The sequence below is a fragment of the Meleagris gallopavo genome, chromosome 6 (assembly GCF_905368555.1).
Source record: "Meleagris gallopavo chromosome 6, MGAL_WU_HG_1.1, whole genome shotgun sequence".
Taxonomy (NCBI): domain Eukaryota; kingdom Metazoa; phylum Chordata; class Aves; order Galliformes; family Phasianidae; genus Meleagris; species Meleagris gallopavo.
The window spans coordinates 49,350,473-49,378,081 of NC_139409.1; the positions used below are offsets into that span (position 1 = coordinate 49,350,473).

Here is a 27,609-nt window from a genome sequence, read left to right on the forward strand (position 1 = left end):
GCATGCACTTCTGTGTCAGATGTCATTTTGTCAGACCATCTCTGCTGCCATCTGTTTCATGACAACAAAATGTAACAGAATATTTGCAGGAAGGTTCAACCTCTACTGCCATGCCACCAACATCCACCTCTGACGTCGTAGGCCATCATAATAGGATAAGAGGCAGTACTTTCATAGCAGCTCTTGTATTTACAGCACCATACAAAGCATTTTAATAGTAGAATAGTAAAGTCATGTTCTGTACTTGACATTTCTAAAACTGATAGAATTCATAGCAATAAGAACTGCATTTTAGAGAAATTCAGTATTGTAAATTTTACTCTATTTCAACCATCTGGCTACTGATTTAATTTCTAAGACAGTTTCCTGTTGCTGCTGACTTAGCTTTATTGAATACTGAGCAGCCATGCCTCTATACAGTAACTCTCAGTATTATACTATGAAATCTCTGTATTACTAGTACAGGAATTTGAGTAAAGCTTAAACCTTCATTAATTTGATCACGTACATAACATTTCCTGCAATACTGTGTATAACACTTACTTTGAGGCAGTAGATCAAAGTGGAAATGTTTATTTTTTTCCAAGTTATACTTTAGATAGTGAAATAATTAAAAATGTGATATGAAAGTGGAAAGGGCCAAAAGTACACAGTAATATCACATTTAACACATGGAATAGAATTGTTGAAAGGAGTGCAAGATTTGTGCATTTTTCATCTGATTTTTTGAGAAATGTGAGAAGATTCCTACATGAGGAAATTTTGAGAATCTTGCCTTTTTTCCATTTTTCCTAAGAAGTGACTGTTATTGAAATCACTTAATGCTGGCTGTTTTGAAAGGCTTTCAAGCAAAGCTATCTTCTGAATCTTGAAATGAAACTGCAGCTTTTGCAATATTGAAGAGATAAAGGCACAAACAGCTGTACTTGTGCTTTTGGTTGACTAAACCAAACCTATCTACTGTAGAATGCTATCTTTGAATCATGTTTTTATGTGCAGACAAGGAAATCTGCATGGACTTCCAACTCATACATAGGTACTCGATTACCTCTGTATTGGAAATGTTATGACACCTGTGGAATTTGAAATTCTAGTGTGTATGAAAACTTCAAACCCATTTGATATAAATCTGTACCACAAATTCATTTTGAAATGAAAGTTGCTGCTTCGGGCCAGATTCAATTAATTAATTTTTTTAAACTGTAAATTAAAATATGCAAAAAGGACTGAGTTTATACCGATGACAATTTTATTGTCCTGGAAGACATAATTTATAATTTATTATAAATAAATTATTATTCCAGGACATAATTTATGTCCTTTATTTATTGGTTAAACATCACATTCAAGTTTCTTATTTGATGAACAGAAACCTTTTACTTTAACATATTCAAATATGTCAAATGAATATTCCTTTGAAAATTTCATGAAACTCATTAGGGCAATAATTTGAACTTAAATAAAAACAACTTGGATACAAGTTCCCTTTACATCTCCAAGTGGATCATTACATTTGGTGCTAGATAGCTTTATGGTGGTGCAGCGTATTCAGTAAGCATTTTTTCTTGTTGAAGCAGCATTTTTTATTTTACTGGACACTAGACAGCAAAACATGATTAGAATCTACAGTACCAGAGGGGCCATTCTTCAGCTCAAAAACAAATGACTACAAAAGAGTACACGCAGTATACAGTTCAGAGGTGTTGAAAAAAAATATAGCCCTTGCTGGTTAGTATTAGCTGCAGCAAGTTATTTCCATTCTTTAAGGACTACCGGACTTTTATTAATGCTTTTACTGTGCATGTCATTTCAAAACAATTTCCAGTTATAGCGGATTCCTTTTTGTAACACTGATGTAAAACGGGGAAGAGAAGTTATTATCAAAGGGCAAAAAAAAAAAAAGAAGAAAAAAAAGAAAAAAAGAAAATCAGGAAAGGAATCTTCCAGAATACATTGAGGCTATCATGAATAGAAGTGTAAACTAGTGGCAAGTTGCAATAGCAAAGCACTGGAGTGAGCTTCTGTATGTTCAAGCACTTTATGTGAAGCTTCACTGTTCACATAAAGCAGCTTCATATCTCTTGTACCACAGGACGGACATGAAAATGTAAATGAATCTATTTCACATTAGTTAGAGAATGCATGCCGTCACAAAAAGGAGCAGGTGGACATTAAAAGCTGGTTTAAGAGAGGAGGGGGATGGTAGTTGCTGAATTATCTTACTGGGCACACTAAGGAAGAATGGAAATTGTGCAAAGTGCTGCAGAAAGCCGGTGTTAAAAACATATAGCAATATAGTAGTTTGACTTCTTAAGCATAGGAGTGTTCTGTAAGAGGAAACTGTGCAAATAGTGCTGTGGAAATCCTTTAGACCTTTGGCTTCTGTTTTGTTGTCTCTAACAGTATCTCTGTCCTTTGAACATCTGTGTGTAGATAGAGCAAGAAGTAGCGTAAAAAGTAATTTACAGTTTGCAGGCTTTGCAGCATCTTGATGCATGGAATTGTGTAAATACTACAAGAATACCTCTTTTTCAGGGGTAGTCTCTATGTTTTGGTTCACACAAAGATGCTTTTATCTATCGTTGCTTGTGATGAGCAAACATGTAAACACTATTTATGATAAGAATTATGTGGAACATACTAAAACAAAGTAATGCTTTGCTTATTCCCTCTTCTCCCTTTTCCTTTCTTTTCTATTTGCTTTCTGTTTATTTTTATTTCAATTGGATTGTTGTCTTCCTTTTCTTTAGGGTGGTGAACCAGTTAGAGTAGGAGTAGCCATGACAGATCTTGCTACTGGCTTGTATACATGTGGAGCAATTATGGCTGGCTTGCTTCAGAAGTATAAGACGGGGAAAGGAATGCACATTGACTGTAATCTCTTGTCATCTCAGGTAGGAGTCTAAAAAACAAACTAACTACGTTTAGTTGTTAAAATGTTTGAACCTAAATCCAATATTTTGATATAAGTTAATGCAAATTAATAAGTATAATTTATGACAACAATACTAATGAAAATAATTGCGGCAGTGACAACTTCCTCGTTATGCCACTCTGGCAATGACCATTTCATATGACATGGTTAGAGTTATTACAGCAGTATGTTTGTTTTCCAATTTTTGGAGAAGACCTCCATGTTCTTTTAAAACAGTTTTATCAAGGCTTTGATCATACAGAGATAGCAAGCAGTTGTAGTAAGTGGTTGAAGAAAGACAAGTGAAAATGGTAAAACCACCATTGGAAGGAAGGATTTGGCACTAGGCAGTGTAACTAGCAGAATGATTGAATGGCTTAAACAAAATTGACCAAAGTTGTCAAGTGTCAAGGATCACTGAAATATAAAAGTAATCTAATCTGAGAAGTCTGCCTACTGACTCTGGAAATTAGGGATAAAATAAGTGTGAATATGCAGCATTTTCTCTAGATATGCTGTAGAGAAATCTCATCAAAATTGGAAAGACAGAGATGTGATGACAGCTATATCATATACAACTAATAATGAGAACTTCAAATTGTATTTGAACATCTGTTATATCATGATTCTTTCTTCTGCTGTTGTTTGGCTTTTTAATGGACTCTTCAGGATTATTATTTGGCATTTTATCAAATGCTGAAAGTAGAAAGAATTGAGGCTATGTGTTGGTGCAACTCCTAATTCATCCTGCTTTGTCAGCACAGTTGCCCTTGGAATTTTTTTTTTTTGTTTGTTTAAGGCAGCTTTGGCTGTGCAAAAAAAAAAAAAAGTGCTCTATCTTTGTGATATTTCACATTATCCTTTATGCCACTCATTGGCATATAAATGAGAAGGAATGAACACTCAGATATCAGTGAACAAAGTGTGCATGATATGTGATTTTTGGCCCTTATGTGCTTAGCTGAAGAAGTACAAAATGGTGAAGGGATGGTGTTTATATATATACTTCTTATATATTATTTTATTCTGTACTTGTTATTAAATTGTATTTATATAAAAGTTATTAAAGAGTAATTCCATACATGGCATTCTAATTGCGAAATAAATGTTTCTTTTTTTCCTCACAGTTGGGTACACTAAACTGAAATACGTTGATATTTTGTAATAGACTGCATTTATAAATTGATAATCAGAAAATATGTATTTTGTTTTAGGTTGTTTTTGCAACCCTGGTCCCAAATTTGCTCTAGGATGTTCGCCTAAGACTTTAAGGAGAACATTTGTTTAATTGGAGAAAATTATTTTTTTGGATGAGATTTTGGGGTAGGAAGCAAACCAGTGTGATCAATCCCACTGAAAACATGGTAAAATAGATGAAGAAAAATGTAGCTGACAGCCAAGTCTCTCTGGGAACATCTTGTCTTCTAGTTATCCTGGTTTGTTTTCTTCTTTAAAAACAAACAAACAAACAAACAAAAAACCCTATTGTTTACTTGTAAATCTTGAAAGGTCAATGTCATCAAAGATGAGAAAAGAACCGGTAGAAGAAAATCTAAGTAATCAGTGTAAGAAAAATTGCTCTCAATGCTTCTGTTGGCAATGTTTTAGGAGGAAAGTTTGACAATTACTGTGGTACAGTCGGGTTGTTCAGGGGGATTATGGTTTGACATACCAAGCTGAGATATCGAAGGCAAGGTCTTCCTCGTGTGTTGGGTCTTTATAAAGAGTGAGTCTTTGGAATCTCTCACGGAAACCATCAAAACCAGGAACCTGAAACTGTAGATTTTTAGTTTGATCTTGTTGCTGTTGATTGTGTGATCTCATTGCCAAAGAAACGCTGCTTCTCCTCCAGTGTGAGTTTCACTGGAGTATGGTCATTTTTAGTGAGAAAAAAAAATCTTTTTTTTCTGTCTGTTGAACGAAAGTGCTGCTGTAATGTCCTGCTATTCAGTTAGGAGAGCAGGGATGTATATGAAACTTGTTGCTTCTGTCAGTGTTTCATGCACTGAGCTCATATGCTTGTCCTTTTGTCCATCCTTTCACCTGAACTGGGAGTTCTGACACAAGGTTATGTACATAAATAAATAAATATATGAGTGTATATGAACATATAAAGCATCTTATAAATAATACCTGTCTATAAATAATATCTATCTCTCCATAGTAAGTGTATAATATATTCCTTGAGCATTATTAAGGGCTTTTAGAAGTCATTTTTTGTTGCTGCCTTCCACTACTTAAAGGGAGCCTACAGGAAAGCAGGAGACTATTAGTGAGTGTGGTGATAGGACAAGAGGTAATGGCTTTAAACTAAAGGAGGGTGTATTTAGATTAGGTATGAGGAAGAAACTATTCACTGGTGGTGAGGCATCGGAGCAGGCTGCCCAGAGAAGTTATGGATGCCCCATCTCTGGAAGTATTGAATGTCAGGCTGGATGGTGCTCTGGGCAGCCTGATCTAGCTGGGGGTGAAGGGAGGGGGGGAAAAAAGAAAAAGAAAAAAAAAGAAAAAAACAACTTCCAGGAGTTAAAGTTCTTAAATAGATTGAAATCCCTGAACAACAACTGGATCATTTTATAGGGAAAGTCCTAAGTATGTGCATGCCCATTTCTGTCTCTGCTATCACTTTTCTACATGCTTTATAGAAAAGCAAGCAGCTTTCTTTTTTTTTTTTTTTTTTTGTAGGGTGTTGCTTTTGATGTTAATTCCCTGCACAGATATGCTCGTGACAAAGGGCACTGAAGTGAATTCAGCTTTTTAAAGAATTTTCCCTCTGAATGGCAAGTTAGTTCATTATTTTTCTGGTTTGTACAGAAAAAGTATCTGATAAATGAAATCCTGGTCTCTTAAAATTGTTATTGTTAGAATATTAAAAAGACATTTATTTCAAATGTTACATATCAAACAGTTCTGTCCAATTGCTCTATGCCAGTTTGTGACTATAAAATAAAATTTCTTTCTGTACAACAAAACAGAATTCTAGAATTTTATTGAGGAGGTGCAGTGACCGCTGGGATGTGGTTTTGCACTAACTTTCTGTATCTATCATCTATAAACTTTTAACCCGTGTCATATAGTTCCTTTGAAACTTTTGGCTTTCAGATGATTTACAGTTGTCAGCTCCAGACCTTTCAGCGTCAGCATCAAAACAATGTCCTTTAGATGATGCTAGTAAATAAGAAGGAAGTGGGTTTTGGATTTGGTTCCAATTATGCAATTGCTCTTTTTCTTCTGTTGTGGCTTGAAAAAAAAAAAAAAATCTCTTGGAAGTTTTAATATCCTTCCTGTATTTAATTGCAACCAGGCTCCAGCAAATACTGTAATAAGTTGGTTTCTCTTGGACTGAAAATATGCAAGTATTTTACATTTAACATTTCTGCAGTTTTGGACTGCATTGTTTTTGCTGATTCCACAAACAGGATAATGCAATTAATATTGTTTGTGTTATATAATTGTTCATCAGACATTTCTGTGCTTCTGATTATTAGGTTTTAATTTGAATTTTTTAAAGGAAACTTCATCTTCAAATTTTAAAGTGACCCTAGAAAATTGGCATGAGTTATTTTCTACATCGTATCTCTGGCTCATGTTTGACAGTTTATTCAGAAAACATTGAGGTTTAGAATCTAATAATTTTTGGGCTTCTGGATCACTTTTTCCCAAAATGCATCTGTTTAAGGTATATCTATTTCAAGTGCTTAGCGTGGTCTCCATTAAAAGTTTTTGTGACATGTCTTTTACAAACTGCTAGTTATATTTGAAAGTGACACTGATTACATGCTGCCTGGAGGTCACATATGGCATCATACAGCAGTAAGCTGTCTGAGAAATAGCAGTTGTGGAACTCAAACACTGTGCAGGTATCTTGGCAGTAATGTATTGCTTTTCTACCTGCTGAGTTATAAGCTTTTTGAATACGTAAATGTATAGGAACTGCTGAGTCAAGTCCTGAACCACTGATTGAGCACCTGGAAGAAGAGAACCAGTCAGCCCTGGGAGCACAGATGGAGGTAATTCACCTGTGTGATTATAAGGGGAGGAGTCTGGCTCCATCTCTCTTGAACCTCATTTAAGGGGACACTGGAGAAGGATCTCTTGCTGGAGTTTTCTCCTTTTGGAGTTTTTCTGCAAGCCTAGATTTTTAGAGATTTGTGAGCATTCTTCTTTTTGTAACATCTCGTTGTCTCATTGTACAGCTCTTGCTGCTGTTACAATAAGGTAAATCTGCTTTTCTAGTGGTCGTTGTTTCTGGTGATTTCAGGAGCCATCTTGCAAAACATAATGTTCTGTCATGTAAGAAAAGTGGGTGTGCTTTGAATGGAGACATTTTTTTACTACGCAGCTCTGATATGGAAATATAACCAAGTCTAAACTAACATGATCGTCTCTTTAGATTGTATGTTATGCATCAGGCACTTCTCTTGGCTATTATTCTCCAAAATTTCACTTGAGGGTCTGAGCTTAATACAGAGCAGACATTATCCCTCAGAGTTTTAAGTAGCCAGAACGTCATTGAAGTAGGCCTGTAGGCCATAGTAATATGACAGTAACTTTATTTCATATTGGTCTCTTTGGAATGTGTTGTGACTTCTAATGATTAATTAGTTGCTGGAATGTTATACTCCAATTGGTTTTCAGATTTGATGGCTTTTTTTGCTCCGTAAACAGAATTCTTAGCCAGATTGCAAGGGAAATGTCCTCTTCATTTGCTACTTGACAGTGAAGTCTTCATATTTTTGTCTTTGCTGCAATTATTTATTGTGCTAATGAAACAAAGTCTGAATGTCTTGCAGCTTCATTTTCCTGAGTTGTAGATTAGGACTAGGAGGTACGTAGAAAAATATATGTCCCTTTAGTACATAGGAAAGATAAAAACAACTATCTGGAATGGGTAAGGGAGAGAATCTGAAAACAAAGGAAGATATTTCTTTTAATAGGATTATTATTTAGATAACCTTTGAATATGGATATGACTTTGGAAATGGTATCAAGATGCTTATTGCACTTAATTGCCAACAGATCACATTTCAGAATCATGCTAAGTATTAGGAGAAAAAGGATATCCTGGATGTTTTGAAGTATATGATAAAGATATAAGCAAGCATAGCAGGGTAAGCACAGAACCTGCCTGCAGTACTGCGTGTGGCTCTGAGATCTCCAGCACAAGAAGGGCATAGGCCTGTGTAACCACCTCCAGAGGAAGCCAGGAGGATTATCAGAAGGCTGTGAGGCAGGGGGAATTACAGCTGGTCAATCTAAGGAAGACAGGGATCTGATGCACCAGTAACCAAAGGAGCATCCTTGTTTTGCCTAGCATAGGGTTGTTCTTCATAGCCCCTGGTGTGATGCTATATTTTGGTTTTAGGAGAAAAACAGCTATGGTAGCACACTGATGTTTCTAGTTGTTGCTGAGCAGTGCTGTACAGAGCCAAGGCTGTCCCAGTTTTCTCAGCTTCTTCTACTGCCCTACCAGTGAGAGGCTAAGGGGGCACAAAGAACTGGAGGGGAGACAATCAGGGCAGGAGATCTGAACCAGCTAAAGGGATATTCTGTGTCACATGACATCATGTAGAAGGAAAGCGTGGAAAAGATGGGAGTTCATTGGGCTTCCTTCCACTGCTCAGGAACTAGCTGGACATTGGTTGGCAGATGGTGAACGATTGCTTGTGCATTGCTTGTTATATGTATACACAGATGCATTTTCTCTCTTTATCTTAATGAATAGTTTTTATCTCAACTCACAAGTTGTATTTCATTTTTTTTCTGATTTTTTTTTTTTTTTTTTTTTTTCCCCCCCACCCATCCTAATAGGAGGGGGTGGAGTGAGCAAACAACTGTGTGGTGCTGAGCCACCTGCCAGGTTAAACCGCAACAAGGGCCTACAGGTAAGATAGGAGGGGCTTTTTACAAAGACATGTAGCAATAGGATGGGGGTAGTGACTTTAAACTGAAGGAAGATAGGTTTAGATAAAATGTTAGGATAAAATTCTTCACCGTGAAGGTGGTGAGATACAGGCACAGGCTAAAATGCCTTTTCTACTGCCTAGAAAAGCTATGGAAGTGCAGCCCTAGAAGTCTTCAAGGCTGGGTTGGGTGAAGCCCTGGGCAATTTGATCTAGAAGGAGGTGTCCCTCCCATGAGGTTGGAGCTTGAGGGCCTTTAAGATCCCTTCCATTGTAAACCTTCCTATGATTCTATGACTGATATCCTTAAAACTCACCTCTGAATTCGCTGAAGTTCTTAGAAGTTGCTCTCTACGTTGGTCTGATTTGGATAGGGTCTTTCAAGACTTTTTTGCAAAGCAAGTTGAAGAGCTGTAATTTTGATGGAACAGGTTTCAATTTTATGTTACTGAAGAATTGTAATTAAGTAAAATTAGTGATTTCAGTGTGCTGTTGAGCCTCTAATAAGGTCTAATAAGCCTTCACAAGCCTGTCACTTTTGTGTACACTGATGGAATGGTAACTAAGGTTTGAGCAGTGCTTTGTGTGACCATCTCAGATAGCTTTGATTCACTTTTTTATTTAATAAAGTGAAATAAAGGAGAATGATGGTACAAATTGGCACTAATTACTACTTATTGGACGGATGGGATTTTGGCTGCCATGACCATATTTCTCCATGTTTCTATCATTCTGTATGTTATCATTTCTAGCTCTTAAGTAAACTGCAAGCTATCCTGGTTTCAGCCAAAACACTGTTGATAGTATTCTGGTATGTTGGTTGTTGCTGAATGACGGGAGCATGCCTGGAGCTGAGCTGGGCTGAGATGACAGGGAAGGGCTGCCACCATGATGGTGCAGGACAAGTGCCTGAATTAGTCTGGGGTTATTCTGTACTGCAGGATATACATCTCTGCCTAAAAAGGCAGAGTTTAGCTATTTGTAAAAATGCCTTGCCTTCTTTGGAATGAATATTTGTAGTACTAGATTTCTATGATGAAAATTATATGGAAATACTTTATTCAAGCATACTTAATTTTTTTTGTACTGGTTAAATTTTCTAAATCTAATAAGGACACATTTTCAGAAAGAGATGTGCAAACTTGTCACTATTTAAAATGTTATGCAGAAATGCCATGTTTTGACTCCAGGTGCATTGATAGTGCTCACTCATTTATCTTTCCAATTGAATAAAACTTTGGACAATGTTTCTTTTTAACTTATATATGGCTTAACAACTGCATAAGTTAACCCCATTTGTGTTGCAGGCAACATTACATTAAAAACAACGTGAACAAATGAACTTGTTAATTTTATTTTTCTAACTTTGCAACGTTTATCTTGTGCATTCAAACTTGTGCTATTTCATTCAGTTCCACAAGTTTGCTTCTTGTATCATCCTTGTAGTCCATTAACACATAAGCAATTAATGGGCAGTGTCCAAAAACCTTGTGGTGTTAAAAGTACAAAACTAAAATACTGGTATTGCTCTACTGAAGTAATATTATTGTACATAATTTCTACTCCCTATCTTCCTGTTCCAGTGCCTCACCACCCTCACTGTAAAAGGCTTTTTCCTTATTTCCAACCAAAATTCTAAAACTTCATCCGGAGCAAACATCTGCTTGATGTAGCTTCTGTGTGTGGAAGTTCTGACTGTGTGTTTTCTCCTTAATCTTTTCAATCTCTTTTTGTACAACAGAATGGCTATTTTGTATTAAAGGAGTAAAAGTTATGGATAGGCTTCTGAATCATTCTGCGAGGGAAGTTGCATGACAAAATGGTATGTTTCTTAAACAAACCAGGATGATTGATCTCCACTGTCTTCATGTTCCAGTATTAATAATCTGATATTTCCTAGTATTTTCTACTGTTGCTGCAGTACTTAACTGATTTAGTATTTGAAAGAACACTCATTTTTAGGAAATATCAGTATTTCTGCAAGTGCCTTAGGTACTGTTGTGTTCTGGACTAGTTTAAGAGAGACTCTCAGTAAAATTCAGCTGTCCTGAAAACCTTGATTTTTGTCACTGGTCCATACGTGTCCAGCCTTCTGTTTTTGTAGCCTACTTTTTTAAAGTTTTAATATAAGATTTATTAAAAAAAGATTTTGTTGCTCACTTAAATATGCTATAGTCAATGCAATATTTTTTACTTACAGTAATTAAATATTTTATGTGGCCTAAGACAGTTTTTCTTCACTCGCTGTGGGCCAGGTGTGGCAGAAGGTTGAACAACGGTGGAGGCTGTTACAACCAGTAGAGATCTGACTGTGTTAGTAGCAATGTGGAGTATTTGCTTCTCAAGTACACAAGGCTCATTTCAACGTACCAAATGAGAAGTTTAAAAACCAATCTAAAGCTACTGAAGCTACCGTTGTTTCTATGGATGGATGATAATGTGCAGAGTGGGTAATAATGGCTTCATCAGAAGTCATGCTTTTTAATTTTTCTCTGTAAGTGCTGATGAGGTGAAGATGAGTGCTATAGATGCACTAGCGTAGCACTGTAGATGCTAATTAGATGTATGCATGCTTTCCCTTGTACGTGGCACTGTTTCTAATCATAAGATGAAAAATGAGAAGTGCTTTAATACAGCTCCTTCTGGGTGTTGGCAGCTTAGCAAGGAAAACCATCTTTCTTACTGATTCAGTGAAACAGAATCCTTAGCAAAGTGTGTGTGGAGTCCAAATTGGAGCCTCTAGGTACTAACTACCCTGTTGCAATTAAGAAGAAAATCACTGAAGTTATTTTGTTGCCTGTTCTCACAGGTAATTAGTTTGTATATAAGCAAAGTCTGTTTGGAATTTTTTTTTGCACGTTTTGCTCTTTTTTTCCTCAACCATCATATTCAGCTACAGCTTTTAAGCTCAGATTGCTCTGTTCTTTGCAAGTATGCTTGCAGTTCTTTGCATGGGTAGAAGCCACACTAGGAATTTGGTTTGTGCTTCTTCTAAACAGAGAATGAAATACAGCCAGCACCAATAGAATTAAGCCTTAAGTATTTTAAGTTATAATTCATGTTAAATCATAGGTTCTTAGTGGGAAGTGCTACAATTAAGAAATAATATTAAAAAATGTATTACAGTATTTTAAAAATGTGTAAGATGTAGCAAAATAAACTTTTTGTACGTTCCATTTTTCATGGTCTTAGCATAACGGTGTAAAACATAGAAGATAATGCATTTATTATATATTCTTCCTTCATAGAAGGTGGGGAAATGAGAAAATGATTTTAGAAGTGTCAATTATTGTTAAGGTTGTCTGATATATGTCTGTTATCAGAGTCTGGTTTCAGTTGCTAACAACTTTGCCAAAGTTTTAACTGTTTTGGCTGAATTTTTTATGTCCTGGAATTGCCAAAAATTGATTTGTTTTTTAAAGTTACTGTTAAAGTGATTCATCTGTTTCCAGTAACTAGCTATGGGAAAATATGTTGATGGTTTTTTTTTTTTTTTTTTTTTTTTTTTCCCCCTCCTGAGAAACTCAATGTCTTCATTCTTTGGAGTGGAAACTTGAAATTCAGGGGATGAATCACCCTTGTTTTAAGGAACTGCCTTTTGAAAGGAACCCAAGATGGCAGCATGTGCAATATGCAGGACATGTGGTGTTCATAAAGGCCAACAGGGATTCTCTAGGAGATTTGGTGGAGTATTTGGGCTGCATTTTTCCTTAAAAGTTAGCTGTAAATATTTAAATAGTAGGTACTTAATTAAAAAGTCAGAAGGTCACATACTACTTCCCCTATCAAATAAGTGTTTGAAAGTTGTTCAGTAATCTCTTTGGTGTTTTTTTTTTTTTTTTTTTTGAGTTACTGATTCCTTAGAACTGTTACTATGAAGCTGAAATAAGAACTAATCATAGAATCTTAAGTGTTGGAAGAGGCCTATGAAGACCATCTAGTCCAACTCCCCTGCAATGGCCAGGAGCACCTAGATCAGGATGCCTAGGGCCTTAACTAGCCTCACCTTGAAAGTCTCCAGGGTTTGGGGCATAAGCCACAACAGTAGGTAACCTGTTCCAGTGTCTCATAAGTTCTTCCAGTACCTTACCATTGAAATGGTAACTTTATTTGCTTTTTCAGGAAAAGATAATTGAAATGTGGCTTTAATTAAGAAAACAGATCTTTCTTTTTTAAACATACTCAATTCTTCAGCTTTACAAAAGTATTTTTTTCCTCTTTCATGTCAGTGCTATTAGTTTATATGATCAAGATTTTTATTTCTGATGCTGCACCTAAAATTCTTTTAAGTGATATATATATTTGCAGTGGGGACTAAGGAGATAGGAGTTCCTTTGCCACTTACTTTTGCTTGGAACTGTGTTGAATAATTGTTTTTGAAATTTCAGGTCCTATATCTATTAGTTATATCAAGTCTTTGCTGTTGTTAATACTAATTGAATTGTAATTAAGAGGTCTCAGCTGGATGCTATAGCTGTGAGAAGCACAGAAATGTTCATTCTGGTCTTCTCTAGCTCTAAATAGCTAGTTAAAAAAATCATTCATTGATTCTTTTTCCTGTTGATGCATTCTACTGGACTCAGTTCTCTGCTATGCAAAAGCATCTTGTTTCTGTATCTCATGTATCTGTATCTCTGTATTTATGAGTTGAAAGCTTTTTAATAAAGCAAATCTAGTTTTTAGACATTCTTGTACTAAAGTATTTCAGTGTGCTGCTGTGTCAACTTGAGCTTGTTTTGATCTTTTATTTTTTTACCTGCTGAAAATTCATGTCTCATGCCTAAGATAGGGTTTTCAAATACTTTGTTTTCTTATTGCTTGTGGTTTTTATAGTATTTTTATTGTTATTAGTTTATTAAGCATTCCCTAATGCTTAATAAATTATGAATGTGATTTACTTAATAATCTTATTACTTAATAAATGTGAATGTGATTTACTGCATGCCATCATTTCTAAAAGAGCTATTCTATCAAATGGTTATCTTTCATCAGTGAGTCTCATAAACTGCATGTGATTATTGGCACAGTTTTGGGTACCTTCTTAAGTGTCTGAGTTGAATACCCTAAAATAGATCCTACTATGAAATCTATTCTAGACTTGTAGCTATTGGTCAGTAAGGATTTGATTTCCTCTTTATGCAGTTGTATTTGTGGATTTGGGATTATTCCATGTGCTGGTACTTCCATGCCAGGAGTTTTATTTTGTGGAGAAGGAACTTGCAATCAGTTAATGGATGTTCACATTCAAAGAGTCAGCACAAGCAGAAAGAAAACTGTTTTCACCCAGACTGCTGGTGTTCGTAATGTGACCGTAGACATTTTTTTTGAACAGGTAGAGACTCTTTGACAGCAAACTTAGGTTACGTGATCGTGGTCTTGCATTTTCAGGTTCCTTTCACAGGCCTCTTCAAAGTCATTTATGGAATTTGCAAATTTTTGCTCTGCAAAACACAAATTGAAAGCAACTGCAGCACTACAGGCTATGGAAAGAGAGAGGAAATAATACAGGACAGTTAGGAATTCAAATTTGGAATTCAGAGTGAAGTTGGATCTCCTTCTTTGCACAGAGGTAGGGACACTAATGATGAATTCCTAATACCTTCCTCTTTGTTGGCAGTGACTTTGTGTACTTGCAAGCAGGACTGTCTGCCTGACATACGGATGTATGGTGCACTCATGTGGTTTTTAAGTTCCTGCTGAGCTCTAAGCTTCAGGCTAAACTTCAGTCCCTTATCTGCCCAGGTATAAGGTAATGCTCACCCACAGCTCGTGGCAATGTTGAGGCCTCTTCTATGGAAGGTGACTGGCCTTTCAACAATATAAGGCCAGGATGTTTTCAGGATGGTTTTTCCTGACAGAGCTTTAATATTTGGGTTACTAGTTTCATAGTATATTGTAAAATAATGATCTTTACTGCTGTAAAACACCTCTCTCTAAGTTCCTGAAAACTTACATGTCCTCCCTAAGAAAAAGCAAATAAAAATGAGAAAAAATATGCATCAACTTGAATAAGAACCACCATCTTAAGGTACATAGTGAAATAGACGCAACGTTGGAGAGTGAAGAAAGTAACAAATCTAATTAAAATGTTTTTTCCTCCTCTTTACAGTTACTGTCTCTTGTTGTTCGTGTATACTTGCTTGCACATAAATAAATGATGGACCGACTCAGTGAACTCATTGTAATAAATTGTTTGATGTGCTATCTTGAAAAAAATCTTTTGAAATTCTGTCTCTTTTCTTTGTCTGTTCACCTTGTGGGTCTTGATATCTTGCTTCCCATCTGTCTGATTCTGCTATAGTCTGAGCATAACTTTTCAGACTTCAATGCAGGTCTCTTTTTGTTCTGGTTTAGGTAAGTATATAACAAATGTGTGATTTGGCTGTCAAGAGTAATATCAGAAAGGAATCTTAATGTGTGTTGCTTTTACTGATGTGAAATAGAGAGATGCTTATCTGTGGAGATGTGATTATACGTATTTACGTATGTAATCTGCCTCTGCAAGCAAATGAATACAGAGATGTCTGTATTACTGTATTAGATATGCTTTAATGTTACCAGTCCAAAGGTTACTTTTATGGATCTCTTATTACTGAAAAAGAGATGATTCAAGAAAAGGTTTAAACCTATATTTAAAAATCTATAACTGAACAGGTAATACAGATCAATCTTCAGTTTGAGAAGTTAAGCTGTAGCTGTTCTGTGCAGAAATTGCCTCTAAGCTGTGAGATCTTTTCTGAGTCTTGAAATACAGGGGAGTTTGGAGAAATACTGGTTTTGTTAACAATATCTCTATGGGGGATATCATATCTGTAGAAATGTTTTTTGAGTTGTCATTTATAGTGCCTTTAGTTAGAAGTTGCTTAACTGTAAGACATAGACGGGTAAGTTCTGGGTTTCTTATTAAGGACGTAAAGCATTAGTGCTGGAAGATCTTGTAGATAGTGTTATGTCAGTGAGCATAAAGCCTTGATGAGATCAAGGGGAATGAAATGAGCCAGGAAAAGAAAGAAAGGAAAAACAGAGTATTCCTGGAACTGTTATAAGACTTTCATGAGACTGGAGGAATAGCAGCAAGTGTTCTAGTCTGCTAAATTCATTAGACAATTACTGCTAATGGGGCAAAATGCCACAAAGTTTACTCAACTAAGTATGTGTATGCATAAAACACGAAGTACTGAAATACTTGCTTTGATGTGGTCAATAGAAGTTTATTTGTATAATAATGATGATAATAAAAATAATACTTCCTTTTGGGTGGGTAATTTGACTGGAAAGAAGGTATGCAACTCAGAAGAAATTCAGAAGGAACTTGAAGCCTTCTTTCTTCGTGATTTACTGAAGAAAAATTGTAAACAATTTCAGCAAGATATGTAGATGCGTGTATTAAAGCAAAAGATGAACACATTGACTGAAAGGGAGATGTTTTTCAGACTGAGGCCTTGACATGCTCCACGCAACTTTTAGTTCTACACATGCACAGTCTTTGACAACCTTCTGACTTCCCTGGTATTTGCTGGCTGCTGCTTCTGAAACAAGCCTTTAGGGGTGCAATTCCAGTGCCCAGTGAATGCTGTGTTTTAAATCTTTTTTTTCTATTGTATTGGGTACAAGTGCGTTGGAGAAATGTGTACCTCTTTGTTTTCCACTGTTAAAAGAATGACATACATCTCAAACAATTTGCAAAGCTGCTAGAAATATGTATTATTTTAAGGTTAGAATTTTTCTTGCAGAACATCTGTTTCTACAGCATAGAGAGCAAGTAAGGGAATGACATCTCAACTTGATTGAATCTGTTATTAATGTGGTAGGATTTCTGATTTGCACAGTTTCAATTCACTATGTCCTTCTCACAATTCAGATTTATCTAACATTTCCATCCTAAAGTGGGAAGAGCTAAATAGACAGGGTGCTCTTGTGTCTTAGCCTGTTGTAGTGGATGCTTCTTATCCATAGGTGAAATGTGTAGCGCTGCACACAACTAAGAACAACATCTTGCAATTAATATAGTATGAATTTTGTCATCATTGCATAACCGTTTGCTGTGGTAGAAAAATATCACTGTGGTGTTACCTCAGATTGAAAAATGAAAGGAACAATGAGATTAGGATATATGTTATTAATAAATAAATACGCTTTTGTGACTCATCTAACTGTAATAATAGAGTGTTTCATTCTGTGTTACCAAGGAAAGTTGCAAACGAGAAGGAAAAGTCCTTTCTACATACTTCACAGGTCCATTTCCTTTATTGCTGAGATTTTCCAGCGGATCTCCTACTGAGGGCTAGAGAAGACTGAATGAAGTGACACTGATATAATAAGCTGCAGCTGAAACACAGCTATAAAGTGTTTTCCAACAGTTCTCAGGAATAGTGTTGTATTTCTAGTTAGTAGTGTTTCAGAAGCAGTTAAATTATCACTTGCTGTACATCTTCCTAGGTTTTCTGCCAGTCTGAACCAACATAAACTTGACTTACCATTATATATTTGCTTTAAATATGGAACTGATGCACTCATGTTGCCTTTTCAGAGCACATGAAGGAAGGAAGGGAAAATGATTTTTTTTTAAGGGATTCCGATACCATGCACACATTACTGGTGGACTTTAAATTAATTGCTCTGCATTTTGATGTAGACTAGTAGTGACAAACAGTGTAAACACTGGTCATTGTATGAAGTTTCAGATATCTCCTCTAGATAGAATTAAATCTTTTTTGGGGAAAAAAAAATCAGCCTACCGTGAAAGCAAGCAATTTTACTTTCACAAGTATTTCACAAGTATTCAAGTGTGAAACAAATGCATCATCTGATGAATTAGTGAGAACCTAATTTTAATGCTTTGATGTGTTACTTGGCTTCAGATACAGTCCCACACAGTTCTCCCAAAGAAATAGTGATGAAGAATCTGACAGTGACTATGGCAGAACTACTGATTTCATGCAGTACTGCATCATAAGTTTTCATTCTTTTCCTAAGATATATTTGTGCTTTACAAAATGTTTACCCTTGATATTATGATTACTACAGTTTGCATGCTATATTTTTCAGACAGTCTTCTACTGGTTTTGTCTGTCTTACTATTAACTTGATAACTCATTCCTTATCTCCTAGTGTCAAATGACCTACCTCTTCATGTTGCAGGATATGTGGGAGTTGAAGAATTCTCAAATAGTTTCTGTAACTTGAAGGAGAACAGGAGAAAACAAAGATCTTGTGACTGAGGAAAATGTCTGTGATTTAAGCATGGGTCTGAGGTTCAGGAAATGGGAGATCTAGCTTACAAATTCATTGTGCTGCTTTTTCCCTTTAAAATTTGGACAAGACACTTTGTGCCTGTTGACTGTTCTGCAAAATGTTTAGGGTAATACTGCCTTATTTCTTAAAGGCAGTTTAATGCTAGATTTGCATGGCATTACTAGTGTTATGGAAAACTATTTTTTTTTTTTTTTTACTTTGAGTTTTTCTTAATCACTTTCATATCTTTTTCAAGCTATTCATAATATGCGATGTAAAAGATGCTTTTGTGACATAAAATATTTTACCTTATGTAGACAATGACATTCAAGTACACAAATCTTAAAGAAGTTTCTGGTGAACTTTGCATTTTTTTTAATACTTTATTATTTTTCCCTATTTCCAGGTTGCATGTCTTACTCATGTAGCAGCTAATTACCTGAACTGCAAAATTGAAGCTAAACGCTGGGGTACAGCTCATGGCAGTATTGTTCCATATCAGGTAAACAAAGCATTGGGTTTATTCTCTTTTTTGAAATTCATGATTTTATGTATTATGAGATTGAGAACTGACTGACTTTTCCCATGACCTGCTGTATTCTGTAATGTATCTGAGTCTAGGTAGGACAAGGTTCTGTTGTTCATTGTAGTTTCAGCATTTTGCATATTTCTTCGTCAGCAGTAGATTAGTAACAGAACACTGAAATAGATCAAAAGGGTTTAATGAAATTGGATGACTTTAAAGCTAACATGGTGACTAGATTTTTTTCATCTGACAGAGAAAGCAGGTTTGTTTTTTTCGTTTTAAGGATGATCTGACTTTCATACCAGTCACAAACTGATTTTTTTTTTTTTGTCTCTGACTTATTTTTACCTCGTGAGTTTCCAAGAACAATCTTAAGTGGCTGTGGAAGTCAAAGAGTTGCTGTAAATTAGACGTTTTCCACTGAGTTTCCTGCAAGTCGCTAGTGCTCACTCAGACAACAGGTTAGAAAAAGAATTTACCAGACCTCCAATGTCCACAATGGAATTCATAGCCTGCTACATCTAATGAAAGGCTGTAATTCCTTAAAATAACATGACCTTCATCATATAAACAAGCAGAGGAAAAAAATTTGCTGCAAGCTTTATGTTCTGGCTAGTATGGGAAACTCTTCAAGTAAACAAAATTTTGTTCTTTTCTAGCTAATCGTTTGGTTGTCTTGATGAAGGTTGTACTAGCTTAGGGAGATCTGGGCATATATACTTAATCAGTCTATTCTTTTTTTTCATAGTTTTTGGCATTTGTTATCAAAACTCATGTTTGCATCCAGCTAGGCAGAGTCTGGATTTTTTCATTTCTGGCTAGACTCCTTTAAATCTTGATAGGGATAGTTCCCAGTATTTGTCTGGGAAAGCTGGCATCTGCACAGCACTCAGTATCTTTCTTGGTAGAAAATGAGAGGAACTCCATGGCAAACATCAAGGGCAGGCCTTCTCAGCTATAAAATGCAAATCAGTTCTTTTTGTAAAGACTTTGCCTACTTGAACCAGGAGACTTTTTTCTTTTTTTTTTTTTTGTACATGTCACTGCCTAGTTAATAGCAATTTTTGCACCAGCTAGAGAGATTGCAAATTCTCTCTGGGAGATGTTGAGATGATGTGGCTGTTTCTGCAAGGCTGATTTTGATCCTGCAGTGTTCCTATCTCAGGTGTACTACTGTTGCTCTGGTGAGCACAGCAGGATGTCCATATTTTTTAGGACCAGCTCTGCATGCTGTGTAGTGCAACGTGACCCAGCCTTACCAAGCATCCACTACACAAGTTGTTCCACGTTTCCGTAATGTGACCTTTTGGTGTTACCCCTTTTTGAACTTTGGTATGTTGAAAGTACAAAACAGACCTGAAGTGTCTGAAGTTTGTGTAAGCAAAACCAAAAACCCGACTAAACAAAACATTTTGTCTTCACCATACTGCGTTTGGTTGAATAAATGAAGCTTGGATCCTTTTAGTACCTTTTGCTGTTGTTCTCTTGTGGCTTGACTCTTAACTTTGTATGAGCTAGCATGGCTGTAATTTTGATGGTGACTTTAAATTTAATTGTGCTTTCTAGAGTTTCTTTCTCACTTTACTTTGAGAGTTAAGTTAAACATTAGAAATTTGAACTAATCTTCACTGTTGTGATTATATTGCATTTATAGGTGCTTCCAGAGCTCATTTGCCATATAGTTTTAGAACAAAACTCTGTAACTTGACAGTCACCCCCTGTCATAGTTATTGAATATATTGTCTTTTGCTTACTGAATTAATATGTGACTATCACAATGCTAGTTCTTATGAATGTTTGTTTCAGGGTATTTTGGCCAAGTGAATGACTTATTCAAATAATAAATATGACATTTTAGGAAATTGAACTTGCATATAACTCAGAACAAGTATGTGATAGCAAAATGTTGTTCCTTTCTTCCTATGGTCTCAACCTTAATTTATTATCATTTGCTGTAGATTGTACTTGCACGTTGGTAGTGAATTATAACTTTGAAGTGAAGCAGAGCCTGAAATCCTGCTGAAAAAATGTCAGACCATGATAAATTGTGGAAGTATGGGTTATCGTGGAATATACTTTTGTAAACATTAAGGCAAAATCTAGACATTTGTGATATCTTTTTGTGACAGAAGCCTGGTCAGAGTCGCATCCAAATCTTAAATATAAAAAACCAAAATCTAAAATAAATACACATAGAAAACGTTTTAAAATATATGTAGTTAGTACTTAATTATTTTTTAATTGTCGTGGTAAGTGTTCTAGTGCTCTGTTTAAAAAAATCAAAAAATTACAATAGCATTCAGCATATACTGTTCACTGAGTTATAATTTCATAAGTTTGACAAGAATATCTTTGCAAATGGCTTCATTTTCTTTTCTGTTTACAGGGCCAAATTTAGCATTGTGTGTGTATTTAGATTTTTAACTCCACCAATTCCCTCATTACTTCTTCACTGTTACTCCAGTGGCATAATTTTTTCCTGAGGTGTGTTAACCCTTGACTGACCTTTCTTTTTGTATTTAAAACTAGGTTTTCTGCTAGGTTTTCTCTTTCCTGAAATTACCAGGATGCGTAGCTCCTTTGAAGTCCTTGACCAAAGAGATGAGGAGTTTGGAGAAGGATTTTTATACTTCTAATTTTTTTTTCTCATTTTCTGATAGTGTTCTCCTTTAACCATGTGAGATGTTGAAGCTTTCATTTCTGCTTGCTCATCACCAGAACTCACAAAAAAAAAAAAATTGAACTTCTTTTCAGTGCACAATGTCTTTCAAGGTACACCTAAAGCTGTCTGTATGGAGCTTGCCAAGCAATTTGCAAAAGTTTTCAATAGAAGCAAACTTTGCAATGTGCCACAAAGGTGAAGAAATCTAGGTTCTAATTTACAAAAGAAACTAATTTTTACAGTGCTGAACCCTTCATAAAAAAACCATCTGCTTTGAGCATATCTTGCTTCGATAGGCTACCACTTTGATCCTCTGAAGAGGAGCAATATCTTGAGTGTAACTAGATCCCAATTTACTTAGCTTCAAATGTTCAAACACAAACCTTGAGTTCTGGTCTGTATCTTAAATGCAATTAGTACATTTTTTAAACAAGTTTCTGTAATGAGACAGGTTGTTTAGCTACAGCTGCACCATGATTATCCAAAGGAAATCAGGAGCTTAAAAGCATCCGGTTTACATAAATGTGCTGCGAAGTAAAGTTGTGTTACTGTCTTTCATTTGGGGTGACAAGGTCTTCCCTCATTCTCATGGTTTCACCAAGGAACTATCTTACCTGTAACGTGGCTGAGATCTGTACACTCACTCATTTTCCAGTTGGAACAGTGGGAATAGATAAATTCTCCTCAGAGGATCTTTCATAGCAGTGTGTTTACAGGTAGCTTATTGCCCTTCCATCAGCCACCTGGATAGCACTTTGGCATGCAAACTTGTAGGTAACAGAATGGACTTTTTGCTCTTGGGCTGTAATGATAAAAGTTGCTTTGAAAACTACGAGACCAAGCTCCTACAAATCTCTTCTCCACCTACCCAAAAATTCTCTTCTGTAAATACAATCTTATTACTCTTCCAAGTTTTTTCTTAGCGTTCACAAGAGCTGCTCAAATATCCTTCGTATTTTCAGAGTGTGCAGAGGGCACAACCTTCTGCACAGAAAGTGAAATCGCAAGACAGGAAACAAATGATTGTTTTAATCAATTGTCTGTGCAATGCCATAACTAATCACACCTAACATGAATGGTTTTTATATCTAAACATCACTGAGATTTTCTAAAGGTCAGCCCTTTGTTGTGCTAGCTGTAAGATTTGCTTCGTGTGAGGCCTTTCAGTTTAAATATGTAATGAAAACCAAAATATAAGTTCCCGATGAAGTAAAAGGCAGGAAAGTAGTGGGAAGAGGAGTGTAGTCATAGTATGTAAATATCTTGGCATCGTTTTTATAGTTCTGCATCTCATTCTTTCGTTGTGGAATCTTGTAGTGTTCGAGAATCTTACAACAAAAATCCCTTGTTCTTTATGTCTCATCACAGGAAAAAGTGCAATAGATTATCATATGCCCAACTGATCTGGTGGAGGTGCTTTTCATGGGTGTGTATGTGTACCAGTTTTACTAACTTTGCTGTGGAGGAACTCAGAGTTTTTCATAATCATCCACTTTATGTAGTGGATAGAGCAGCAAAATAATTTTAGTCATTCAGAAATGTCACACTGCTTATTCCACACAAGATCCTAGATGTACAGTCACTTTCCTTTCTGCCTTGATTTGTTTTTATTTGGATATCTCTGCAATTAACGTGCCTTGGAATTAAACTCAACTAAGATTAGAACCTGAATTATTTTTAAGTTTCTGTTTTATGTGTGAAACTCTCCTCTTAAAATCAATTTAGATTTATTTAATGGAAGAAAATCTTTCTTGTTTGCAGTGGCTTGATAAGGTGGAACTTTTCCAAAGGAGAGAAATGAAATACAGATTTCTGGGGGGAGTTCTAGGTTCAGGAAATGCAAGATGACCCTTCTTACTGTCTGAACCTCATCTACTTAGTATTTGTCTGGACTTTTTAACCTGCCTTGGGGGCCCCTTGTCCTATATTGTTGTGAAGAGTAATGAAACGTCACTGCTGAAAGTATTGCCCATTTGTCATGAAAATTAAATGTATTCACAGATTGACTGAATAGAAACTTTGTGCTCTCAAGCAGGAAAGCATGCTTTCTCCACTTACGGAGTCAGTTTCCAAAGAACAGTTTGGTTGTCCTCAAGATATTTTTTGACTCATACCTGTACATATATATATATATTTTTGGAATGGCTTCTTTTTCTAATCTTATAGGGGAGAAAGCTAGAGAATCCTCTGTCATCCGAGATTTTATAAAATAAGAAAGCAAAACTGAATATGTAAGTGTTTTAGTTTCACTGTCTGTGATAAGGGTCCTTTGCTTGTTAGGAAGTTAGAGTTTGTTTCCTTACCATTTTAGTCAGTGAAAAGGTATAGTAATCATCTGTGGGATGTCATGTAGGAAAAGTTCTCACTTAGGAAGAATGAATTCCAGTTAGTCAAAACTAATAACATTATATAGTTATCTTTCTGGTGGTTGTCTTTCAATGAGTTGTCAAGCCTCTCTTAGGCAGAGCTGCTGTCTGGAAAGGAAATCAGTGGGTTTGCCTTGGGCAGTTTCAGACATGCTCAATGTATGATGTGAGGTGTACTTAGTTTTGTTCATACATATCCCATCCTGTCACACTTCAAAGCCACTCACCTTGTATCTGTGTAGCATGACTTCTTACCTTTACACAGGTAATTTTCAGATAAAAATGAAATGTATTTTTAATTTAAAACGTGAAATATATATATATATTTTTTTTCTTGAAGGAAATAATTCTGTGGCTTTCTGCTTTAATCAATGCCTGCAAGGTATTTTTTTTTTTTTTTAGTGAGTAACTCAAGAGTATTCTGCAAATTCAAATTACATATAATATGATTATTAAGGAACAATAGCTGGTAGTTAATATCTCATTTTTTATCTCCTCTAGGGAAATGCCACAGGAATTTTGTCTCTTATCTGTAGTGTTCATTGTTTCCTCCACGTTCTTCCATCAGTGGGGTGAGAGATCTAGTCTGTATTACAGCAGCATGGTTAGCCTCCAAACATGTTGCAGGGTTACTGAACATTTACAAGTAAGAATATCCATGTCAAGTTGTAGCCCTTAAGAAGAAAAGGGTAACAGAGCCCTGATCTGTAGATTGATCTTCGTGTTGTTGCTGGTCTGGAAAGAGTGAGTAAGATGTAAGGGCTCACAGAGAATATATTTAATCTACTTGTTAGATTAACAGTAGAGGAATAAACTTCACTTTTGCTGTCCTGAAAGTACTTTTCACAATCATTGTAAAACACAGTGCAGCCTCTCAAAGCAGAAATGTTTAAACAGTCTGAAAGAGAGAGAACTCAAACTTGCATATGCAACATTACCTCCCAGTGATTCTTGCCATAATCATCCTGAATGTATAAATGGATGTTTGTGTTGCTGTTGTAGCTAGAAACACTGTGATCTGGTGTACAGGTTATGTGCAAGCACAACAAATCAGCTTTTTCTGGCCAGTATTGGTGAATGATGCACAAAGAAGTTACTTTAAATGACTAAAATGGGTAAGGACTTTGCCAAAGTATCAACCATCCTAGAAACTTTTGGAGACTATTTCCTTAAGAATTTGAGGAGCTTGGTGGTTTATGGAATGATATTGAGTCTTAAGACACGGGACAGATTAAAGCATGTCCAAAGGATGATATTAACTTCATGAAGACAAAAACGAATAATAGTAAAAAGCCTTCAAACACTGACCCTCACATGATTGCTTTTATTATGTGAAGCTTGTGACAGTTTTGGTTGGAAAATGTGGATTGTTATGAAAAGAGATGTCCACTAGATGTCATTCATGTAATCTAGTTTTTGTTGCAACCTTTCTAAGAATCTATTTAGGATGGTAGGTACAAATTATCAGCATTATTAGCTGTTCTTGTATGCTGTGCTACTGATTTCATGTATAAGTTTGGGATGTTACAAATAATGTTTGTGTTGTTGTTTTGCCCAGTGATGGGTGTGACACTTATTAGCCTAGAACTCGTCTTCACGTGCATCTCTCATAAAGAGCACCAAGGTGAGTTGTGTATAGTTTGTAACTGTTCTGCAAGGAGATAAGGTCATAGAGGTAAGGATGGTAAGTCTCTAAGGAAAGCAGAATTTCTCTGTGACTAATAAAATCCACTTCACATTTGTTCTTTTGTGTGCTCTTTACCCCTCAAAGTGCAGTTTGCTAGAAGAGTGAGTGCATATATATTAGGAAAAGCAGCTGGAATCTCATGAACTCACACAAATAGATTTATATACTCACAAATCTTAGCTATAAAACTAAAATGTTGTATCTAAGATATTTCAAATTGAACCAATTCAAGCAAGCTTAGATAAAATTGTGTGAGCAGACAAATCTGAGGTTCATTTAGTCAGTCCTTCAGGTAGGCTGCTGGGATCTGTACAGGTGTAAGTTCATAAGCAAGGCGTGCTTGAGCTCCTTCCTCTCTATCTCTCTAGTCTGGCATGTGTCACTAATTGCTAGACAGCTTCTGGAAAGCCACATCTGTACTCTCATTGAACATCAACTGCGGGAGTATTGGCCTCTGCTTCTTCACACGTTCAAATTGGAGTAGCTACAGCAGCACTGGAAGCCAGAGATCACCGCTTCCTCCAGCTTCCCTCTCCTCTTCCATATGGAATAAAGAATTTCTCTGCCCTGCATAGTCAGCCAGAGGGCAGGATGGGGAAGTGATAATCCTCTTGGAATGAGCACTTGTATGAAAAATGATAAATGCTGCGTTGCACGGGGATTAACACTTGCTTATGAACTTGCTTGTAATGGAGTAATGCTTCTCTTTCAGCAGTGTGAAGGCTTGCTGTACTTCTAGGCCTGATTAAGAACCTTCACTACTGCTCAGCCAAGAGAACCATCTGCTGTCAGAAACCTAACTGCATTAGGAATTGTCTCACTCCTGCATATTGTCCTCAAGAATGCAAAATAACTCTCACATACATCAACTTCCTTACAAAAATTCTTGTTCTTGCTGCTTTCTCCTCTCTCTCATTGTGAGACTTGCATTTCTACTCACGTTTAATGCATCTGCCTGAGATCTGTGCTTTGTTAGCATGAATGTGACTATTCAGAACTGATTTAACTGATGGTGTTGCTGTGTAAATAGTATTTATTCTCATGTTATTTGATGGGAGGGATTACAGTGTCCAGTGAGAGGTTCACAGAATGGGTCAGTCTGCAAGTTACTTGTGTTTATGATGCTTGCTTGACATCTCTCTGTATATTTAGTACTGAGCACTACTGAGTGAAGATTTAAGGTAGAACCTGATTGCTGCTTTATAGGATGGCCCTTTCTGCAGTGAGCTGACAGGTCATGCAAGATTTAATTAAGTTAATTCCTTAGGACTGATACATGCTAATGAATTTGTTGTGTGGTTGTTTCCTCTAACAGTATTGCAGTACTACTATGATATGCACAGACCCCAGTACAGTAGTAGCTATGGTCTTCCAGTGTATAGGCAGTTTCTGGGAATTTAATGGAAGGAAAGCACTTTTTGAAAGAGTCTTTGAATGACTTAATAGCTTCTATTCTGTTTTTCAAAAGCAGTGTATACACTTGAGAAGTTTAAGTCCTGTTGTCTTACAAAAATAAAAACCACAAAAGTTTTTCAGTGCTAAATCTACGTATGAAAATGAGTTTCAAATTGCAGTCCTTTTTACTGTGGTTTCTTCTGCCTTTTGCCATATTCAAATATAACGTTGCATGATGCCATAGCGGGTATTTTTTTAAGTGAACTTTCCCTAATAAGCCTCGATGGTAAAAAGCAGACATTTGTAATCTAAAGCTTTGTCTTTTATTAAGCCCCTATTAATACTAAAATAGTTTACTTTTTAAGAGAAACAGGACTTTTTTTCTACAAGACTTTAATTTACTAATATTGAGAGTAGTAAGGGCAAAGGTAAGAGATAATTTTGAAGCAGTTCTGTTTTTTGACAAAACCATGCTTCTTGACAATCACTTAAAACAGCGTATTCAATGACCGGAGTTTTCTCTTGTTGTGTGAATTATTCTAGAGTAATCAATCCTATACCTATAGCCCCAAGGAGATCTCAGCATATTATCTAGCCTACATTCTCACCTTTGTTGAGTTCTATCTGTGTAATGCTATAATGCAATGGAAAGCATAGCAATAATAGCAGAGTAGCAAACTCCTAGGCTGCAGCAAGTAAGGATAAGTCCAAATGTAGCAGCTGTGGATATAAAAACAAAAGAAAAAATCTGCTTACCTTGGGAAGACCTGAAGCAGGGAGGGATATTCAGCAAGATACCCTTATCTCTACTGCCAACCCATAAATGTGGTCTGGAAAGGTCTGGATCTTGGCTTCTGGTCACTCAAGTACACTGCATGCACCTGAGCTCCCCTGGGCTGGCCCTGCCTTCCCACCAGGTGTT

General features: G+C 36.1%; 1 protein-coding gene across 15 annotated transcripts in view; it reads left to right on the forward strand.

Annotated features, from left to right (window-relative positions):
* Positions 1-27,609, forward strand: part of SUGCT (succinyl-CoA:glutarate-CoA transferase) — a 354,560-nt gene that overhangs the window by 44,167 nt on the left and 282,784 nt on the right. For 12 of the 15 annotated variants that reach the window (XR_014884043.1, XM_085226688.1, XM_085226689.1 and 9 more), the window contains exons 8-9: positions 2,751-2,894; positions 18,458-18,553. Coding sequence is in view for 14 of the 15 variants with exons in the window: in XM_085226688.1 (XP_085082814.1) it covers positions 2,751-2,894; positions 18,458-18,553 (240 nt within the window). In the remaining variant the exon portion in view is untranslated. The remainder of the gene's footprint in view (positions 1-2,750; positions 2,895-18,457; positions 18,554-27,609) is intronic. The other 3 variants (XM_085226696.1, XM_085226698.1, XM_085226700.1) reach the window with 1 other exon arrangement.